The sequence below is a fragment of the Ictidomys tridecemlineatus genome, chromosome 5, assembly GCF_052094955.1.
Source record: "Ictidomys tridecemlineatus isolate mIctTri1 chromosome 5, mIctTri1.hap1, whole genome shotgun sequence".
Taxonomy (NCBI): Eukaryota; Metazoa; Chordata; class Mammalia; order Rodentia; family Sciuridae; genus Ictidomys; species Ictidomys tridecemlineatus.
In genome coordinates, this window is record NC_135481.1 from 23,139,322 (window position 1) to 23,162,629 (window position 23,308).

At 41.2% G+C, this 23,308-nt stretch overlaps 1 protein-coding gene across 1 annotated transcript in view; it reads left to right on the forward strand.

Annotated features, from left to right (window-relative positions):
- Positions 1 to 23,308, forward strand: part of Myo1e (myosin IE) — a 191,603-nt gene that overhangs the window by 156,914 nt on the left and 11,381 nt on the right. The window contains exons 21-26 of the mRNA XM_005316629.5: positions 42 to 211; positions 594 to 739; positions 8,862 to 9,008; positions 10,368 to 10,525; positions 12,506 to 12,598; positions 15,988 to 16,189. Coding sequence (XP_005316686.1) covers positions 42 to 211; positions 594 to 739; positions 8,862 to 9,008; positions 10,368 to 10,525; positions 12,506 to 12,598; positions 15,988 to 16,189 — 916 coding nt within the window. The remainder of the gene's footprint in view (positions 1 to 41; positions 212 to 593; positions 740 to 8,861; positions 9,009 to 10,367; positions 10,526 to 12,505; positions 12,599 to 15,987; positions 16,190 to 23,308) is intronic.

Here is a 23,308-nt window from a genome sequence, read left to right on the forward strand (position 1 = left end):
GACTGATTCTTCTTCTTTTTCCACCTTCTTGGGAATGGTAGCCTCAGACCTGTTGTTGAACAAGAAGGAGCGAAGAAGAAACAGTATTAACCGGAACTTTATTGGGGATTACATTGGGATGGAAGAGCACCCGGAACTCCAGCAGTTTGTGGGCAAGAGGGAGAAGATTGACTTTGCTGACACCGTCACCAAGTATGACAGGAGGTTCAAGGTACACGCTGTCATCACCTCTGAGAGTTGCCAACACATAAAAATAACTTGGGATTTTGCTGTTCTGGTAAAGCAGATCGTGTCCACTATAGATTTTGTTGTTGTGGTACTGGGTATTGAACCCAGGGGTGCTCTACCACTGAGCTACATCCCCAGCCCTTTATAATTTTTATTCTGAAAGGGGTCTCACTCAGTGAGGAGGACTGGTTTTTCATATATGCTGGCTCTTCCCTCTTGAGGTCTGGTTAGGTGGTAAGTGGAATAACCGTGAAGATTTGCTGCTCAAGGAAGCTTCCCTCTGTGCTGGTAACAGTGACTTGTTGTGGAGATAGTTATCACTTTGATCATGTCTGTCTGCCACCTTAAAGTTCCTCTCCTTACAGGGCGTGAAGCGAGACCTGCTTCTCACCCCAAAGTGCATGTACTTAATCGGAAGAGAAAAGGTCAAACAGGGCCCAGACAAAGGCCTTGTGAAAGAAGTCCTGAAGCGGAGAATCGAGATGGAGAGGATTTTATCGGTGTCCCTCAGGTGAGTGGGGAAGGGCCGAGGCTGAACTGCCCTCTCTCTCCTCAACGTCTCCACCTGCTATTCCAAATGCAGGGCTGGCTTCCCAGTTGTCAAAATCAAGATGAGAATGTAAGTTTCTTTCTATTTAAAGAGGACCTGAACTTTAGTCTCAAGGACTTCTGATAGGGTAAGAATATGATACCAAGACAAAGTTGCCTTCTGGTTAGTTCCTCTAATGAAGGAAGACTCAGAGCCTGTGTTCCCATGGCATTTTAGAAAGAAATCTAGTGTATGGAACAAATTAGAGGACAATTGCTCTTACTGAAGTGGACCCAAGGGTTCAGAGGCCTGTCCACCAGCTCTCCCACCCATTTTCAAAACCTGACCCATTTACCATCAAAGACTGAGCAGGTATCCTGGAATGGAAGATTCTTTGGGCCTTCCATAGATTATTCTGCGTAACCAGTAGCCTGGGAGTCTTTACCACATGCTCCCATTGGCTGCAGGCTCACTGGCATTGGAAGCTCCTGCAAGACCTTGGATAGGGCCCTTGCTTTTTCTGCTGATACTCATGCTTCATTGCGGCATAGGGGTTTCTGTGTGTGAGAAGACCTCCCTGTGTACCCTGAACTTGAGTAGCTTCCCTCTGATGAGAAGAAATGGTGCTGATACCCAGAACACTGAGAAGAGAGGAGGAGTGGGCTGCGCAGAGCTAGGCTGCCTTTGTCAGCAGAAGTCTGTCAAAATGTGATGCTCTGTTCACTTGTGGACATGTGTAACTGGAATCAGGACCCCTCTCTAAACTCAGTTTACCTAGAAGATAAATCTGCTGTGCTCAGGAAAAGGTATGCTTTCAAAAGTGGTCTGGCATATAGCCTACCAGGCTGGAAACCCTGGCCTAGTGTGACAATCTAAAACAGATTTCCATTGTCCTTTCTTGCCTTGGCTGTGTGGTCTGATTCTATCTGTCCCTAATGTTGCTGGATGAAGGGCTAGGCAGGGCAGTGCGGCTGTGTTTAAAACATGTGAACTCAGGCGTGACATTCTGAGCAGATGAGTCCACCATTATCCTGCTCACAGCCCCCGCCCCCACCTCAGGTAGGTCTCAGTGTCATGGATCTCAAGAACAATGTCTGGATGCTGCTTGGGTTTTCCTGAGCCTACTATTCATTGACTGGGTCACAACCTTCTGCCCACACCCTTCCTGACTAGCTGGGCCTTGAGGCTGCCCTTGGGGTTCCAAGGAACCCAACTGGAAGCTGTTACTTCATTTTCTTTCCTCCCTGTCCGTCTCCCCACATTGCATGTGCCCTGCTGTACCTCAGCTGAGCTGAGTTGACTGAACAGTGCAGTGGGTACTGGACATTAGCTGTAGCTAAAAGCCAAAGGAATCTCACTTCTATGCCACATGTGGCTGTTATTCTGAAAGTGATTATTGTTCTTCTAATGTTATTGCCCAGGTCCATCTTCAGTCCATAAGACCACTGGAGAAAGGCTCATGATGGCCCTGATAGGAAATAATTCTAATATAACTACATTTATATCAAGCACATTAACACTTTCCTTTGATCACATCCTTCAAGTTTATCAAACAGAATATTTGTACTCATAGATAGTTCTGATTTTTCCCCTTCTCCCACAGACCCCCAGAAATACAATGTCTCATGATAAAACCAGCTTATTTTTCTTTGTCCTCCTTAGTATTCATGGTCTAGAAGATCATTTACTTCCATGTGGCTTTTCCTTTGTAGAGGATGGAATCAAATGAGGTACTTAGATAGCCTAAGACTTGTTCTAGTTCTAAAGGGGGGAAAAAAAAGAGCCTCAGTGATTTTAACTTGTAATGTCTGTAAATTGCAGTTACTGTGCCTCACACTTACTAAGACTAATATTGGCCTCTCATTTCCTTCATTCATTGGATAAGGCCAATAATCAGAAACCAATTGAGGAAAGCAACCAGATGGAAGGTAGTGTTTGCAGAATGAAACCTAAAGTAGAAATTAACTGTGGTACTAGTCTACCTAACATGGGTATGGGTGTAGGTGTGGGCGAATGTGTGGATGTGTCTCAAAACACTTCAGTGCTGGCATTGCAAAAGAATTTAACAGTTGTCTTGTAATTCAGGAAAAGAGTTACAACATCTGTATGTATTTTCAAGAATGTATGAAACCCACTAGTTAACTGTTGGCTGGATTGATAATCCCCTTATGAACTCCTTAACTATTGGCTGGATTGATAATCCCTTTATGAACCCCTCCAGTAGGACTATCAAAGTGTCCCACAAGCTTGATCTTTAAGGCACCTCTAACTCTAACAAACATAACTAATGTTAGTGCAGAGTGGGCTCACAAGCCCCTATTCAGTCAAATAAGTCATTGAAAAACAATCAGTAGGCACCATGGGAAATGTGACTAAAATGAATATTTGATATGAAGGATTTATTGTTCATTTTTTAAGGTGTGGTAAGAGTATAGTAGTTATTTTTATATAGAAAGATTTTATCTTTTAATGATATATACTGAAATATTTAAGGACAGAAACAATATAAGATTTGCACTTTGCTTTAAAATAACCTAGTTTATATGTGGAAGTGTTCAGAATGGATATATAGATAAACAGGATAAACCATGGATCAATAATTGCTGAAAACAGCTAGCATGTGTCAATTTATTCCACTCTTCTACTTTGTTATATGTCAGGGATTTTCCAAATATATATAGTAGACATTAAATGTTGAGAGTCTGCTTTTTAAAGTTTTCATTTGCAAGGAAAATATAGGATCATAGTAGGTAGAAATAGGGCCAATAGCTTAAAGAAAGATGAAGACTAAAGTTGCTTAAAGGGATGCCAAGTTACTTTGAATAGGAAAAATTCTCAAGCAAATAAAAATTAGACCAGACCAGCAATGCTTCATTGGAGACTGGGCAAGAATATTAGGAGGGGCTCACCAGCTCTGAGTATCCGTTTTAAAGGATCCTTCAAGAACTACTTTTTTGTACTGGGCATGGTTCCAACAACAGGAGGTTTAGGCAGGAGGATCACAAGTTGGAGGCCAGCCTGGGCAATTTAGAGAGACCCTGCCTCAAAATAAAAAGGACTGGAGATGTAGCTCAGTAGTAGAACATGTGCCTAGCATATGCAAGGCCCTTGGTTTAATCCCCAATATTTCAAATATAAATAAGCAGGAAGATTTTTGTCCTGGTTTTACTCTTATTTGAAAACCAATGTGCTAAAAGAATGATTACGAGTAAAATGACCTATGTTCTTGACTTTACTATTGTATCATTGAGATTGGTGCCAGGAAATCTCATATTTGGGGATCTCCCTGACAGGACTTCTAATAATTCCTTATCACTCCAGTAGCTGACCACCAGAGGCCAAGACCAAAAGCTCTACTTGTCTGGGTCAAAAGATTTAACAATACTTACCTGTAATTGGATAAGCAGCCTATAAGGGGGTGCCTTCAACAGGCTCCAGCTTCCTGGTCACAAGGTTCTTGCCTAGAATGCTGCATTGCCTAGATGCTCTCAACTTTCTAGCAATAAGAACAGCCTATGCCACCATCTATTCTGCTGAGCCGAAGCATTATTGAAATCTTAACTCGCTGCAGCCTGTACCTTTGGGAACATGGATGTTGTCAACAACATTGGACTGAACACAAACCTTGTGTGGAGCCCTGGGATTCCTTCTAAGGTGTGGAGGAGACCCAGGACAGCCTCAAGCAAGTCCCTTCTGTTCTGGAAAGAGTAACAGAACCAAAGTGCCCCATAGAGCATAGATATTCCTGAGGAGGAAGGAGAGGAGTGGGCCTTTCCCAAGGTGATCAGATGACACTTCTCCAAGGTAGCCACAGAGTGCTGAGGCCTGTTGCATGTCTGGGCTTCCTCGGGCAAGTTAAGAGGGATCTAAGTCTGGTGACACTGGCTTCTCTGAGTAGTAGAATTCTGGGCAAGCTTTATCTTGTCCTTATTCTCCTTCTCCTTCTTATTCTATATTTCTTCCAGTAAAACTTAGAGACTTAAATAAAACTCCTTTAAAATTTTACTCACTGTTTTGTAACTAACACTTTTGTGCGGAATATGTAATGGTTAAGAGATTAAAAGATTTTCTTGTGTTGTCAGCAATTCAATAAGCCACAATGATGGGGAATAAAAAAAACAAGGACAGAGCCAAACCAGAGACTAGTAGAGGATTTTTCAACACAAGGGACAACATCAAACATCTGTAAGGAATTGTAGCTTGTGCATATGAATAAGACAGGGGTGATGTCCAAAGATAAGTCTGATTTTTTAGAATAAATAAACCTTCAACCTTTGTTTCCAGACCCAGGAGCGTGGGCTGAGGAGAGGGGAATGAGTTGAGACTCTGGCCTGGGTGAAGATGAGTTTAGTAACTCTTAAGTCCAGGTCACTGAAAGGAGGAGTTCTTTAATTTGATGGTTGAAGTCAAAGTGTCCAAACACATCTCTTTTCCAGATTCATGCTTATTGACCTTGAAGTCTTAGTTTGCTTGCTCTTTTTCCATATTGCAATGAAACTCCTTAAATGTCTAAACACATTAAGCCTCTCAAGGTTACTTGTCTTATGCTCTTTTGCCCTGTTGAACAATCACCATTTTGCTCAAAGTACCACCAGGAAATCAGACATGTCCAGATGTGTCAGAGGACTCTGAGTCATGCCGTAAAAGCAAGGAGTTTATTTCCCACCTCACAGGCCAAAAGCCAATGCTTTTGTTTTCCTCTTTCCCACCACATGGGTTTGCTATCTAAGGTGACAGTCTTACTATACCTGGGCTAAGATACTTGGATTTTATTTCATTAATTCCAGATGACTAGGGAGAGCTTGTTTAAGTCAGCTTTTTCACACTGCTGTGACTAAAGGATCTGACCAGAACAACTGTAGTGGAGGAAAGTTTATTTGAAGGCTTAGAGTTTCAGAAGTCCTAGTCCACAGAAGGCCAGCTCCATTTCTCAGGGCTTGAGATGAGGCTGAACATCATGGCAGAGTGTGTGGCAGAAGGAAGCAGCTCACATCATGGTGATCAAGAAGCAGAGAGAGAGAGACTCCACTCGCCAGATACAAATATATACCCCAAAGCCAGGCCCCAATTGCCATCTTCTCCAGCTACACCCTACCACTTCAGTTACCACTCGTTAATCCCTACCAGGATTAAATCACTGATTAGGTCAAGACTCTCATAACCCAATCATTTTTTCTCAGACTTTCTTGCTGTGTCTCACACGTGAGCTTTTGGGGGACACCTCACATCCAAACCATAATAGAACTCTTGGGACTAGCTTTTAGTTGTCTTTTGAGTCTGAGCTGTAATTGAAGTGATGAAGACAATTCCAGAGTTTGCCTGACCAGAAACAGGAGGATGATAGTAGTTTTGTGGCAGTACCCCTGAAGCACGTTATTCTAAACTTTGTGGAAAGATTCTAATTCCTAGTTTGGGAAATATCTGTGAATAAAGAGGTAGATAGAGATGGTGAGCTGTCCCACCATACCCATTCACATTTTCTTTCTTTCTTCTTTCTCTCTCTCTCACTCTCTTTCTCTCTATGATTAATGGCCAGCAGCTTACCCAAAGTTTTCCCATGCCCCCTAGCAGCTACGTATAGCCACATGACATAGTTCTGTCTGATGGGGTGTGACCAGAAGTGACTTGTACAACTTCCTGGTTGAACCATTAAAAGGGAAGAATATGTGCTTGTCTCCCAAGTGATGTAGGACTGGTACAGTGCCTTTGATTTGCTTCCATACATTGTTGAAGGACAGAAACAAAAACACTATGTTGTTTACAACTGGTTGTCACTGTTTTCATTGCAACAGTAAACCCTGGTCCTTGGCTATCACAAGAGTGGGCAAGAAGCATGGGTGTGATTTAGGGATGTTTGAAAATGAATTCTTGAGGTAATAACAATGGCCAGTGCTCCACCCAAATAGTCATTATTCATCCAAAAATGCTCAAAAAGTATTCTAACCTCACAGCCAAGACTCTTTGGCATTCTCTTAAACAGACCGCACATGGGCCAAGTTCCTTTCCCTTGCTGTTGGTGTTGGACTTCTAGTTCACTTTATTCCTTCCCTGTGGTTTGTGTATCTTTACATCCTTGGGTGCCATGGTTCTGGTTTAACTCTCTTTTTCTCCTGTGGATTACCAAATTCCATTCCTGTAAGAAGACTGAGAGGTTTATTTCATTCCTCCTCTTATAACAAAATATCTGGAACTAGATAATACTTAAAGAACAAATTTATCCCTTAGTTTTGGAGGCTGCAAGTCCAAGATTGAGGTGAGGGCAGATTTGGTGTCTGGTGAAGTCTTTTTATTATTATTATTATTAGTTGTTCAAAACATTACAAAGCTCTTGACATATCATTTTTCATACATTTGATTCAAGCGGATTATGAACTCCTATTCTGGTGAAGTCTTGTTTCTGCTTCATAGATGGTACCTTTTGTTGTATCTCACAAGGTGGAAGAGTGGGAGGGGCAAGCTCTCCCTTGTGCCTTTTTTAAAGTCACTATCTCTTAAAGGACCCAAGCTTTTAATACTTTACACTAACCATTAGGTTTCAATATATGAACTGGAGGACACAAGGAACATTCAGATCATGACAGAGTCTATGGCTCTAGCTACTGGCTCCATCAGCTACAGTCCCTGGTTGCATGCTAGCCCAGGGAAGAAGGTTCCTGACAAACCTGGGATAGTACCCCAAGGAAGACCTGAAGGTCTAACGACATCCCACTCCTACCTTGTCGTGTTCATGGGGCTGATCAGAGGGAACACAAGAGATATGGTTTTACATGGAAAGAAAATCCCTGGTCTCCAAGATTCTCTGTGCTCCAGAACTCCACTTAATGCACTCACCTTATGCTTTCCTTTGTCACAACCACAGTTAAACCTACTGGGGCAGCAGTATCAGGAGCCCCAGGAACAGCACAGCCCCTATGTTGGACGACTTGTCCCAGGTCATTAAAGGAACCATCATTTGGCATTTCCTGCACTTAGAAAGACTAAAATGTTACCATGATCAATTTACTGAAATTGATTCATCTAATTTATTTTTAATACCTCAAAAAACAATACCTAATAAAATTCCATCTTATTATTTAACAGTTGGAGGAACTTATAAATTTGCATAATATGCAGCCTTTGGGGTGCTAGCCAACAGCTAGGTAATACAGATTCTCATTGTGTGTTGTTGGTTTTCACAAAGTCTAGCCAGCACTGGATTGCCTCAGCCTGGCACTTCATTCTCCCAGGAACTCCTGCCATGAGTTTGCTCATGGTCCTTCCCTGTCCAGGCTGCGATTTCAGTGGTGTGTTCTTTCCTTGCCCAACCAACTTCATCAGCTTAAGGTGATGATCTGTTCCTGCTTGTTGTTGATACACCTGTTTTATCTCTTTCTGTGCTTAGATGTGTATGAACATTCTAGTAATACCTGGCATGGAGTTTAAGCAAAGCAGTGTTTGCCAGAAGGTTCTTAATAAGTGCAAATGAAGCCCAGTGTGCGGCTTCCCTTTTGATAACCAAGCTTATAATTCTTCAGGTTTTGATTTATGACAATAGCGGCAGCCATATCATAAATTCTACTAATGGAACTTAACATGGAATTGTTCCTTTTCAGTCTCATTCTGTTCATAACTTTCTGGTTTTTATGATCTTCAGAACATAGGATTTGAATTTAGAAATGGATTTTTAAAATATGGGCTAAATTATCCTTAAATTCTTAATTTTAAAATCTTGTGGAAGAAGTATTATGCTCTTGATGGACTATAAACTTCCTTTGAAAATAGATTTCATCAACTTATTACTTATTCATTGTTGCATGTTTTGTGTGAAGATTATGAAAGAGGGCACTGGGAAGACATATCTCAGTGGTAGAGTACCTACCAAGCATGCATGAAGCCTGGGTTCAATCCCCAGTACTACCAAAAAAAAAAAAAAAAGCCTAGCACTTTCTTACAGGATTAAAAAAATGAGTAAAAAATAATAATGGGCCGTAGGTGTAATTTAGTAGTAAAGCACGTGCTTAGCATAAATAAGGCCCTTGTTTCCCTCCCCAGTTCCCAATAATAATGATGATGATGGAATAAACAAAAGTGCAGCTTTCATTAGATTTGTCCAATCTCTTCACAGCACCATGCAAGATGACATTTTTATTCTCCATGAGCAAGAATATGATAGTCTTCTTGAATCCGTCTTCAAAACTGAATTTTTAAGTCTCTTAGCAAAGCGTTATGAGGAAAAAACCCAGAAGCAACTACCTCTGAAATTCAGCAATACGTAAGTTGGGGTCCAAACTTCTGAGTAAAACTGAGAGGGCCTTGGTCCCACTGCTGGGGACCAACTGATGGGAGGGGAGGCCTGAGGGCTTGTGGCATGGGGTCTGGGTCTTACAGCTTTAGCAAATCCCACTGTGGGTGCTTCCATTTCCCTGTGGAATCTTAGAGCCTGCTAAAATTCTCTGGGTGGTTATCAGAGCTTGGCAAAGGTCATTTTTGTACTTCTATGAAATAATGACTTTATACAATGTATATTTTGTCATTTAGATAATGATCACCCAAATGAGGTAGGGACTGGCAGATTTTTAAGTGGCATCCATCAAAAAGTTTTTTTGTTTTGTTTTGTTTTGTTTTATTTTGTTTAATTCAGCAGAGCAAACACTAGAGTCACTCTGGAAGCAGACAAAGGTGATTGGGATAAGGGCTTAAATTTCCCCAATTAATGATAATAAAATCTATTGATGGAGATAGGAATTTAGGGACGGTGGATGGTTAATGTCTTGTGTCCTGGCTCACCCTCATTTGTTTTGGTTAACATGGTCTTATGGACCAGATACTGGCATACTGTGAGCTTCTAATCTCACATGTGCTGGCTGAGAGTTACTTAGTTTTTCTTCTTCAACTTCCCCATCTATAACATGGAAATATCCTTCAGCTCTTCCTACTCACAAGAGCGAGGACGCTTGAATCCGTGGAAATATAAAGCCTTAATGCCAAGTAGGCAACTACTAGAAATTATTTTTCTTTCTGAAAACATGAGAAAAAAAATACAAATATGGATTGCGTGATGTAGACATAGGAAGCATGGGAAAATTAAAACTGCCTGGGGGGTTTAGATTTTGTTGGCTAGTGTTTGTCTTTTCCCCTTGTCTGGGTAGGAAATACTGGTGGGAGAATAGAATTTAATGAAATAGTAACCACATTCTATGCTATGGAACCTTCATCTATGTCTGGCATCTATCTCTCAGTCCTGCACCAATGCAGACCCAGGGAAATCAGCTAGAAGCAAAATGATGCAGCATAGCAGGTGTGGCCTAGAAATTGTCACCTTCCTCCTGTCCCCCAAGCAGTAGCTCCTGAGACTATCTGCCAAGGTGACATTGTCATATTTATATGGTATCTCTCTCACCAACTGGTTTCACACAGGTGCCAGGTCCCGAAGCTTCTGCTTCTAGTTCAGTGGTCACTTGTAGTTGTGCTACATCCTGGGTACTGTGCCCATCCCTTACTAGGTTGTCTTGTCTTGCTGCATTTTTATAACATGCTTTCCCAACAACAGAATTCCAAGCTGGGTCTATGAGTACCATTTTCTCACTGATTAATTCCGATTTGTTAATACCAACAAATATGTTTGTTACAGTCTTGAATTGAAGTTGAAGAAGGAGAACTGGGGTCCCTGGAGCGCAGGAGGCTCCCGGCAAGTGCAATTCCACCAAGGCTTCGGTGACCTGGCCATCCTCAAGCCCAGCAACAAAGTGCTGCAGGTCAGCATCGGACCAGGGCTGCCGAAGAACTCCCGTAAGTGTCCTGTGGGCCCCTTGGCAGCAGAAAGACTTTTCTACATCAGTGCCTCTCCCCAGGGCTGCTGGTGAATGCACTGGTCCGGGGCCAAATTGGTGCATCTAACACTTCCTGTGGCAGGGTTTTCATCAGACGGGACATTTCAAACTAAATCAACATCAAGGAAACAAACAGGCTGAAACTTTCTGAATGATTTAGTTCTTCTGTGTAATACACCTGGCATTACACTATTAACTATATTTAAAACAGTTTGTTGGCTTCAAACTTCCTAGCCCTTTCCAGTCAGATCTTGTTGACAATACCAACATTATTCTTGGTGCCAATTTAAAAGAAATCAAACACATTTACCTACTCCTTGCATGATTTCCCTATGCTGCTGTAAGTCAAAGCAAAGATCTCTGTGATCACTTAGGAGCGCTTCATTAGAAGACACATAGGCACACATACATGCACTACCTCAACCTCAAGTCTAACTCCTTCACCGGCCTTTGGTTCTTGTTCCACTTATAATTGATATTTATAAATTTACAGAGCACAGCAAAGGATAATCATAGATGCCATGCATTCACATATGTATGTATTTTTCTAAAATTGAGCTTATGCTTATAGTCAGTGAAGAGGGTATCATACATAAAACTTGTATCAAGTTCATCTACAAAGGTACATATGCATTGGCACTACTCTGACATGTTAATACAATGCAGAAACATACTATGATAGCTTAAAGTATATATGGCCACTTGGAAAATGTTGGTGTGTGTCTGTATATCACTTAACTACTTTCAGAAAACACATTTCGGTAGGATGTTGCAGAGAAGTTTAAATAAAAGGATGAGAGTGGGGTTAAGGGAACAAAGTAGGGACCCAGGGAAAAGAAACAGTGAGAAACCATTGTTGCCTCTAAGTCTGAAATGACAGAGTGAATGAATTGTTGAGCTACTTTCTCTCCAGTAGCTACCAGGGTAGGATGCAGACAGGAGCAGGCAGACCCAACATCCAGCCCTTCCTTCCTCAGCATTCCAATCTCTGGCCAGTGCCTCCCATTGACCAAAGCCAGTTGGAATACAGAGGCCTAGCAAGCCTGGACCCTGGAGGACAGTGCAGAGCCACGCCGGGCTGCAAATAAGCAGCAGGATGTGTGTGAGCAAGATGTTCAGTAGGCCCCATAGCGGTGTGCTGTCTAGTACTGCTTCATCTCTCTAGGGCTGAGGTAGAAGTGGTCTAGGCATTGGGAAGGAATCCCCGCTCCATGCCACTTCATCCTTTATTTTCCATGCACATTATCACTTCATACAATTCTGTGCTTCAGCTCTTCTCTTTACAAGAAATTACCTCTTTATCTCTCTTCCTACTCTCCTACATATCCCAGGTGAGAACTTATTCCATCACAGATTCCATCTGGCCCTGCTGTCCCAGCCCTAACTCTGGCCTACAATGATTCGCATCAGCGCCAGCTTGTTTTCTAATTCCTTGGTCTTCATGTCTGTGTTTAGGTTTCAAGTCTGCTCCTATCCGTCATGGTCTCTGTGTGTATTTGGAAGACTGGAACACAAGCTCTTGCATGCAGTTAGTGCTGTGATGTATTTCTTGCCAATGACAATACAGGGCAGTGCTCACATGTAGAGCTTCCATGAAGTGTTGAGAACATGTGCAAACATTGATATGTCCTTCTGTCTCTTTTGAAAGTCTACAAAATAGAAACATCTTTATGAGCGCATCAGTCTCCCTTTGAAAAATCATTATCTCTAACATTTAAAAACTGTACCTCTATAAAAATACCCTGCAGCCCCTTCCTCTCCAGTGGCAACCAGCGTAGGACTTCTATCACATCTCCCTTCTCCACTGCAGCCAGTCTCCTGCAAATCTGAGACCTGCATTCCAAATTTCTCAAGTGTTTTCCATTAGCAAAGAACCATCCAGAGCCATAAAACCAAACAGTAGTACTGATTTTGATATTGTGTTTCTTGTTTATATCAGGTCCTACCAGAAGGAACACCATCCAAAGCAGAGGGTATTCCAGTGGGACTCAGAATGCCAACTACCCAATGAGAGCCGCCCCTCCTCCCCCAGGTAAGCCAAGCATGAACCATAGACTGGGACCACTAAATCTGAACTCATAACATTACATTTGCTTGGGAAGAAACCCATTACCAAATAAATGCACATATGAACTGGTAGATTAGACAATCTGGATGTCATTAGCTAGCACATTGCTCCCTTTGGAAGAATTCCTACAACAGAGAGAGAGAGAGAGCAGTTGCTGTATATGATAACGACGGTGTTGTCAGTTTTAAGATATAGGATGCTACCTTTAGGGGAAAGGAGTTTGTGTGGTATCATCCCACGGCTACTACCCAGCATCAGCCAGATACCACTATGAGGTTTTGCAGTGAGTTAATAGCTTCTTTAATGAGAGAGAGAGGGAAAAAAATCTATTCTTAGAATTCAGGAGATCTGTTCCCCAAAATAAAGTAATATCTGGGAGAGTTACAAAAGTGGTTTTTTTTTTTTTTTGTGGTGCTGGGGATTAGAACCCACGGCCTTGTGCATGCAGGGCAAGCACTCTACCAACTGAACTATATCCTCAGCCCATTACAAAAGCTTTTGGGGCCCTTATTTCATATTTATTATTTTTTAAAATAAAAATACAATTTGCAGATCAATCAACTTCAAACCTTAAGAGATAAACTTAAGAGTTTTTGCCCCATATAAATCTGCTTTGTATTTGAGGCACTTTATTTCTTCCTTCCTTCTTTTTCTTTACAGCACTGAGGATGGACCTGGTGCTTCATATTAGTTAGGCAAGCGCTCTGCCATTGAGACACTTCCCTACCGCCTCAAATAGCACTTTGAAAATTCACAAAATGTCTCTTCTTCACTCACAAAGTTCACTTCATAAAAACCTATTCCCAGGGGTTTGATATTAATTTAGGATTCTAAGCCTGAAAAGGTCATTTTAGGGCCACATTTGGCAAATCATCCCAGAGAAGAGAATCCTATTTATACTGACGTTCCCAATTGGCATTACAAGGCAGTTCTTTAGTCTCCTGCTCTGAAGTCTCACAGTGTAACTCTGAGCTATGGATACTGGGGCCTGGCAAATGAGAAACCAGTTCTCTTTAAGAGTCTCTATCCTGCTTTAGCCCAGCTGCTGCTCCTGCTGTCTTTTATATTGGAGGAAAAATCAAGCTGGAAGAAACCTGAGAGAAGCAATGTTAATATTACATTGTTACTTACACAGCGGCTCCAGTGTAGCATTGTAGTCTGGACCTGGAAAGCTCCTTTGCCTCAGCTTGGCCAAAGTAGTCTTTCAGGCTAAATCAGGCCACAGTGCATTTGACTTTAAGCATGGTTCCCAACCTCTCTAAGTCTAATGAGTCATTGAACCTACATTCATTAGATCGCCATTTTTCAAACTGTCTGTGAAAGTGAAAAAACAAGATTTTTAATTTTTAGGTTTTTTTAAAAAATTCCAGTTAATTACAAACCATACTTTTATAAGACATAATAAAAATGTATTTGTAGACTAAAGTAATTGTAAAAGCATAAAAATATAAGGCAAATTTTTTGTTCTTAAATTCAGCAGACTTAAGATATATGTGTCAAGTTGCTATGGATGTTTCTACATGTTATTCTTTTTTTAATATTTATTTTTTTGTAGTTGTACCAATAACTTTTATTTATTTATTTATTTTTATGTGGTGCTGAGGATCATATCCAGGACCTTGCATGTGCGAGGCGAGCGCTCTACCACTGAGCCATAACCCCAGCCCCTCTTCATGTTATTCTTAATTCCTGAATTTATGTGAGCAAATGGGTTTTGAGCTACATATAAAGCTGCCTGTCTCTAGACACTTTGAGGGTCACTGCCCTGGGGCACATCCCCCTCTGACATGCCCCTTTGCTTTCCTTGTTACTTTAGCAGTAAGTGGGGCCTTCCTCCCCATCCTCAGATACTATGGGAAGCCCATTCAAATCCCATTCACTGGGTAAGATGAAGAGGGAAGAAGATCGTTTGCCTCTAGAGGTCTGGTTCTGATCCAGCCTGAGAGATGGGTTGGGAGGATATGGCAAGAGAGATGGCTGGATAGAGAACTATGTTCTTTAAAGTTCCAACCTAGAGAACTGTTATTCAAAGTAGGAACTCTATTATTACTGGGGAGGAAAATAGCACACCTTTCTACTTTGCAATAAGAAGAATATAAAGATGAACAGAAACGCATGTCGTAACTAGAAGTAATCAAGTGGATTCTGCCCTAGTCTTCTTGTTTTTTTTTGTTGTTGTGGTGGTGGTGGTGGTGGTTTTGGGTTTTATTTTTTATTTTTTGGCACCAAGGATTGAACCCAGGGACAGTTAACCACTGAGCCACATCCCCAGCCCTTTTTATTTTTTATTTTGAGACCGGTCTTGCTAAGTTGTTTAGGGCCTCACTAAGTTGATGAGGCTGGCCTCAAACTTGCAATCCTCCTGCTTCAGCCTCCCAAGATTCTGGGATTACAAATGTGTGCCCAGCTCTCTAATGAAGAAACTGATACTCGGAAAGACAGTTATCTAGGTTAAGATCAATGTAATACTAAGAGCCAGAACCTTTATAAATGAAGGGTCATTCCAATGACTCCAAAGAGTTCTCTCAATGTGGTCAAAAGAGGTATTATGGTACAGCCTACTCAAGTGGGCCTTTGGGAGTCTTGTTCTTCACCCTACCCAGATCTGTCATGTAGAAGACATAAAGGGCTTTCTCATAGAAGGCATGGAATGATAATGCCCCTTTCAGCCAAGACCTATGATTTTGAGCTTATCACTATAATACATCCATTACTTACTGGCTAATGCAATTGGTGTGATCTTTACTAGAAATTGACATTTGACTAAGAGAGCTTGCTCTGCCTAGATTGATCCAACTGGGTGGTCACATTTCGCTTGTCTGTGTGGAGTACTCCTCCACTGCACACAACAGGTTCTTGCCAAAGACACATAAGATGGACCCCTTGAAAATGGATGTCCAGCTGTTTAAACATCTGTTGGCCTGCCCTCTTGAGTCATAGCCTCATAATTTTCTTAGCCCAAGGACATGCCTGCCAGCTAGCTACAAGCCTTCCTTGACCATGGGCTTCAAAACCCTGACCATCTGGGGATTCTATTGTCAAATTTGACAAGCATGTGCTGAGTTTTCCAGGTGCTTCCTGGGCAGTTTACTCTGTATTATTATTAGCTCTTTCACTTTGTTATACCTTAAGTTATACAATTTTATTTGTTGATCAGAACTCAGTAAAACTGAGGGGGAAAAAGTTAGATTATTAGATCTACATGCAGTATTTTAGCAATAGTACTCTCCATAGGAAAACTGATATGTTAATTCACTTGCCATTCACTAGTAGCTGAAAGTAATTTTTTGGAAAGCCTTTTGGGAAAGAATTGAAAACAATTAAGCTTTGGTTTTTTTTCTCTTTTCCTGTAGGAAACCATCAGAATGGCATCATCAAAAACCAGTTTGTGCCACATCCCCACATTCCTGGAAACCAGAGGTCCAATCAGAAAAGCCTGTATACCTCCATGGTCCGCCCACCCTTGCCACGGCAACAGTCCACAGGCTCTGACCGAGTGTCACAGACGCCCGAGAGCCTGGATTTCCTCAAGGTCCCAGACCAGGGTGCTGCCGGGTAAGATTGCCATCTCTTATAATGTGAAGCTGGCAAGCTCTATCTCCATTGATTATGCCAAGGGTTCAGAGAGTTCTCTAGGCTGTCAATGTACAAGTCTAAAGTTCAATTTTCCACCCAAATGCTGTAATTCATGACCCATAGCTTTGGAGCTTTGGCTGACATTTCTAAATATGCAGCCAAGTTGATAGCTCACAATGCATTTCATTCTGTAGAGACAGCTTATCTTAGAAACAGTAGAAGACAGGTCCTCTCAGCCCTGAGATTCCATTACTTTATAACCTTTTTTTCAGTCTGACACAATTGAGGAATAATGGGATTTTTTACTTCCATCTGTGCCTGCAGTTGCATAAACATAATTGCTTAGAGTCTTAGCAACATTAAGAATAGCATCCCAGTGTCCTATGAGATATGGATGTTTAAGACTACTGCTCTTCGTGGCCTCAGCATGAGAGCCTCTCTGCCTTCCTAGAAAAGAAAATGAAGAGCAGTGAAAGGAACCCAGGCTCTTCAGCCTAAGGAGGCAAGGATTCCTAGAACTCTTGTAGACATTCAAAGGACTGACCGTGTAAAAATGAGAATAGACATGACCTGGGGAATAGGACTAGGTCCAGCTGAAAAACTAGTGAGGGAACACTAGACTCTGGCGCCAGCTACATTCTAGGTGCTCAAGGGTGAACTTCCCTGAGATACAGGGAATACCTTAACACCTAGGCACAGAGTGTGTGGAAATCACCGCATAGAATGTTATAAGCAATATTCTCAAATGACAGAGAAGGGGGAAGTGAGACCTGGAAGAGAATAGTATTTTAGCTTCTATTTCCTTTCTAACATTGGACCTGCTACTTTACCTCTTTGAACTGTGTACATTGATGTAATACCCGTCAAGCTTACAGGGTGGAAAAAGTATACACACAAAATATTTAGCATGTTACTTAGCAGGTGGGAGACTACTCAGTCAACTGTAGCTTGAGGATGATGAGATAACTATTATCTCATGATAGTTGGACAAGTGACTTTCAGGAATCTTCCTCTGCAAGGTTGAATTCAGTAAATGGCCTGCTTCAGCCCACCTTCTTACTCTTCCCCTCCCTCATGCCCACTCCGCTTTTTGCTCTTTCCATGTCTCTAGATAGAACAGTGAAGAAGTTTTATTTTTTTTTATTTTATTTTTTTTAAAGAGAGAGTGAGAGAGGGAGAGAGAGAGGAGAGAGAGAGAATTTTAATATTTATTTTTCAGTTATTGGCGGACACAACATCTTTGTTTGTATGTGGTGCTGAGGATCAAACCCGGGCCGCAGGCACGCCAGGCGAGCGCGCTACCGCTTGAGCCACATCCCCAGCCCCAGTGAAGAAGTTTTAAATGATTAGGAGACTTGTGTACAAAACAGACCTGTGCTGGGACAGAAACAATAACTCCTTCCTTCACCCACCACTGTTAAATATTTTTTCCTGATTTGGACACTTCCTCCTAAAGATCACAAACTTGGTAGAAACTTTACCATGTTCTCTCACGGTATTCCTTTTCCCCTAGCAAGTCCTACATCATTACCCCATTTGGGTCACAGTTTGGAAAACACCTTAGTTAGATCATAAAGATGGCCATCAGGGCCAGGCATGGGGTTATATGTCTGAAATTCCAGCAATTTAGGAGGGTGAGACAGGAAGACTGCAAGTTCAAGTCCAGCCTCAGGAAATTAACAATACCCTGTCTCAAAAAGGTGGTGGTGGAGGGGGCATGGGCTGGGAATGTAGTTCAATGGCAGAGTGCCTCTGTGTTTAATCCCCACTAAATACCCCACTAAATACTAGGATGACCATCAGGAGGGTGAACACCAACCTTCACTAGTGTGTGCATTCTCTTGCCCATATACTCTCTCTCTCTTTCTTTACTTCCTTTCCCCCAGTCCTGGGTAAGTAGCTATCCTTACAGTTCTAATGGCCAGGTTTTACCTGACTGGATTAATCTAAAGCAGTAGTTCTCAAATTCTGTTGATCAGAATCACCTGGAAAATTTATCAGCCTACTTCCAGGGGGCTATATCTATAGGTCTGGGGTAGGGCCCGAGAATTTACATTTCTACCAAGTTTCCAGGCAATGCCAGTGTTGCACTATTGTGTGATTGATAAAGCCAGGGGAGGTTCTCTTTAAAGGTACATTCCAAATATGCTATTAAGGTAATGGGATTTTTCACTCTATAACCCACACCCAGACTATTCAGATGGAGAACATCATTAAAATAGTCATACGATTTCTCCTAGACCCAGTTTGGTTTCCCAAAGTAGGCAGGGAATTAAAAGCAGTCAACAGAATGCACCAGATCTCTTAGCTCTGCCTGCTAGCTTCCTACTCGGTTTGGTTTTGGCAAATAAGACCATCTTTTCAGCCTGCTTTGCAAGTTACAGGCTTGCACATGGGCCAGCTGGGAGCATCTGTCAGCCAAAAGTAGGCAATTTAGGAACATTGTGTCTTAACTGAGGCTGCTCCCTTCCAGTCCTCCGCGGTGTGGTTCCCTGTTTTAGTCTTCTCTTACCCTTTACCACCTCCAGGTCTAAAGACCAGGCACAGGCAGTACTATCTTGGAGACTGGCTATGAGAGGCTGGAAGGAGAGGACACCTTCATCCACTAGGCACTTCCATTTTCCTGACTGTTGTGTGGAAAACTCTATTATTAAGCATGCTAAGTCCAATAGCTACAAGAATCCTAGCCAGCCTCCTCTTTATACACTTCAGTCTGCCATGCAGACATTCCTTAGAAAACAGGAACTTGGTCAAAGGCTGAGTTCTGTCTTAATATTTATTTTCTAAAACATATAAATGTGAAAATTAAGAGTGTCTGATGTTGCCAGGGACTGCAGACATGGCATTTCAGGAGCCTTGTGGTTACCTAAATTTAACAGCTTCTACTCTTTGCCAAGAAAACACTAATTGCATTTATTCCATGGGAGGTTATTGGAGCACATTGGAAGTTTGGTATCCTGAGCTTTGACCCTTTACTCTCAGATACATGAGTCTTCCTATTTACATCAAAATTCTAAACAGTCATCTTGAATTTATCAATTCATAAATAAGTCTGCTATAGTTTTTCTTTCCTGGGCTTTCACACCCTATGTTTATCTTTCTGTTCTCCTTCCCTCAATGTACTTTTCATTATAGACATATTTAGCATATGCAATCACTTCTTTTTGATCAAGTAATATGGACTAAATCAAATGATGTAATTAGCACCTAAGGTTAATTCAGGAAAGTATCTTTTTTTGTTGTTGTTGTTCAGTCAGTTGTTTTTGGAGAGAGCATGAAGACTTCACTAAATTAATTTCCATCCCAGCTGCATTCTGTACCCTTGTATTGCAATACTTACTCACATGTAGCCATTGTTGTCTTTGTTGTTATCATCATTCTTCAAAAAACACTGAGAGATATGCAGAGGGAATCATTATCCCTTAGCATAGCTTCTGAAAAGTCTGATTCAGATTAAAGATTTTTTTCTGATTCTAAAGGAAAGGGAAGAGGCTAGGCAACAGCCAGGTAAAAGCCTGCTCCTCCACCTTTGCCCTGTCTTCTTAGGCACACTTTTAGGAATGCTTTGCAACTTTTCCTCCTAACGTGCATAATCATTATTGGAATCATTAAAACTCAGACTGGAAATGTCTATTCCCCTTTTTAATCCTGTGGTCTGTTTCATGAGAGGACAACTTCAGTAAATTTTATATACTCCAGAGATTGATCCAACTCAAGTTGGGGAAACAGAAAAATAATGTAAGTGCTCAGGCTAGAGCTTCTGGCCACACCACAAAGCTGGGGTCAAAAGAAATATTTAAATGCTGCCTGTATGTCTCTCATCAAGACTCTCCTAATGGAGTCATATTTTCAAAGTGCTAAAAATTTCCAAAAAGCATCCAATAGCAATATTTCTCAACCGGTAATCTATAGGAGCAGCAGATTTAACCTGGCCCAGGCAGACATGGAGTTCAGGAATTCCTGGCATCCATTCCCACATTTCCAGTAATGTTTATAGATTCAACCTTTTGGAACAGAGCATATTTAAAGAGCCAGAAGTAAAATGCCATTATTTTCCGTCTTGGAATTTCAAGACATATATTTCACATTTGCCCAACAAAGAGGTGATATTTGAAAGCCTAATTGCAGCTCTCCCTGGCAGAGACAAGGCACACTCTCATATGAGCCTGGGACCTTCTTGAAAGGTCACAAAGGATAGCATGGGGGAATGCAGACAGTAGGATTTGTAATAGCAAGAACTGGGTATGAGTCTGGTCCCATTTTTTTCCTTTTTGTTTCATTCATCAGATTATTTATTGAGGTTTTGTGTTACTTTGTTTGTTGTGCTTGAACTCAGGACCCTGTGCATGCTAGGCAAGCACTCAGACACTGAGCCAACTTCCCATGTGCCTTCTGTGTGATACCTGATACTTGTCATTTAGTTAGTTAAACATCCTATGCCTTAGTATGCTCACATGCAGTAGAAATAATAATAAGACAATAATTTTAAAACTTACTCCTCAGAGTTCTCTTAAAGAGTAAATAAAGGCCAGGCATGGTACACATGCCTATAATCCCAGTGGCTTGGGAGGCTGAGGCAGGAGGATCATGAGTTCAGAGTTAGTCTCAGCAAAAGCGAGGCACTAAACAACTCAGTGAGACCCTGTCTCTAAATAAAATAACAAAATTGGGCTGGAGATGTGGCTCTTTGGCCCAGTCCCTCTGAGTTAAAGTCAATAAATAAATAAAGGCTTTGTATACTGTAAATCACAATGCAACTTGAATTTGGTTTTGTTTTCAGCTTTTTGAGATACTGTGAATTGAACCCAGGATTTCACACATGCTGGGCATGTGCTCTACCACTATGGAACAACCCAAGCCAGAAAATTCTTTTGCATTTGTTTCATTATCATTATTCATCTGTCTTAAAGGGAAATTTTAATATTCTGCCAGAATTGAGAAGTGGGTATTCCCTAGCTTAGAGGCTTTGTCCTCAAGAACCCAAGGGCTGGAGATTTTGCTCTGGTAGAGCACTTGCCTAGCATGTGCAAGACCTTGGATTCTATGCCCAGCACTCCAAAAAGCAGGAGGAAGAAAAACAAAACAAAAACACCAAAATTTCTGGCCTACATAAGTTTTGGACTCTGAAGGTCTATGCTTTAGACATTGCTTGCCTTGGGCTGGATTGTGGCTCAGAGGTAGAGCACTCGCCTACCATGCATGAGGCCCTGGGTTTGATCCTCAGTACCACATAAAAATAAAATAAAGATATTGTGTCCACCTATAACTAAAAAATAAATTTAAAGAAAGACATTGCTTGCTTTAATGGGGGAAATGGGCAGCCACAGGAAACCAAGACAGGGAGAGCCCTTTTCCCCAGCACATCCACAAGAATAGCTGTGCTGCTGTCTGTGGCACAGACCAACAGCAGAGCAGAGTTGTCTGGTCACATTGCAACAGTCACTAGACACTAGAACTCTATTTGGACAACTTAAATAAAAGTCACAAACTTCTTTTTTGCTCTGTATATTCCAACTAAATTAGGACTTAGCCCCAATAACCATAACAACCCATATCCCATGGGAAATGAGCAATATGACCAGGGCAGACAAGTAGCCCTCAATTTGGAGAAATTTGACATCATTTAGGGTTTTGTTTTTTGGTGGGCCTTGGTCTATGGTGAGATTTGACAAGTGACCAAGAAACCTTGTGTCAGCTGGCATCCTAACATCTTGGCCCAAAGGCATTCCCTGGTCTTCCTCAGTTACTAATAGAGCATGTAACTTATAGTGCAAATTTTCATGAAGCAAACCAGATGTAATATGCTTCTTTCATCAGGAAACATTATTTACCCTATGGATTGTAAGGTGATTATATTTGAGATCTAATGCTGCCTCAGGAAAAAAAAGAACCTGCTTAAAAAAAAAAAAAAAAGCTGCTATAGTTCTTCTCCTTCATGTGTTTATGTTAATGGGTAAGAGTGGAAAGTGTACAAATTGCTCTGAAATGATGGCTCAAGTACTAGGAAAAGTAAATTTTGTTGTACAAAAATGACATATAATGAAACATTTGCTCAGTGATATATAGTTTTATAACTATATACTAACATGTATGTGTGTGTGCATTTATATATATGCACACACACACAAATATATAAACCTTTATATTTGAAATGTCAACAGGATTAATAATTGTTTGAAATTATTAGTCTGAAATTCTTGATGCAACCCCCATTATCCCAATGAAAGAATTGTTTTTATAGCACAGTTTTTAATCCTGTGAGGTTTATTAGAAATTCAAATATCACAAAATACCAGAGGTGTCAAAATTATCTAAATCCTGCATAGCTAGTACAAATGTAGGCAAACAATTTTAGACCAGAATGAATGTGGGTTATTGGAAGGATACCATGAAAACACTAGTTTGCTGACAAACAATGGCAACTCAGGATAAAAGGGGCCTGAGTTGTAACATTTACCATTCTCTGTGGTTAAATACTAACACATGGCCAACTTCAAGCTACCCAGCATGGCTACCACTGAGCAGAGTTGGGAAATGATAGGCAGTTGCACACCATTACATGGTATTTCTAGCACACATCATAGACATGAATAACTTGAAGAGCATAGAGAGAAGTAAAATATTTAGGAAGGGATGAGTCATAAGTATTTATTGTCCTTCTAATACAACATATTCTATTGTAAGTTCATATGATTTAACTTTTAATAATGACCTTGTTTAACAACTACTTCACAAAATTCCTGAAAGTTTAAACAATAGACTCTCACAAGCTGGCCTGAGCTCATTCCAACTCAGTGGGCATAAGGATTTTGTTTGCTGTGTAAGAAGGTCTATAACCCCTCCTTCACTAGGTTGGCCAGTCTCCTCGGCTGGGAGTTGACACCCCTGATGCCTAAAAGTCCTCATTAATCATTTTTTTGCAGTTTGCTGAAAGTCATTTTGTCTCATTATTAATTACACAGGATCGCCACCTAGTGACAGAAAGGGAATTGGGTTTTTGAGACTGTTGGGGCCTAACAGAGCTGGAAAAATGGCTATTCTGGTGGACTGTGTCCTACACTAGAATTTAGAGGTTTCCAGCTTGGTGAACTGTGGACT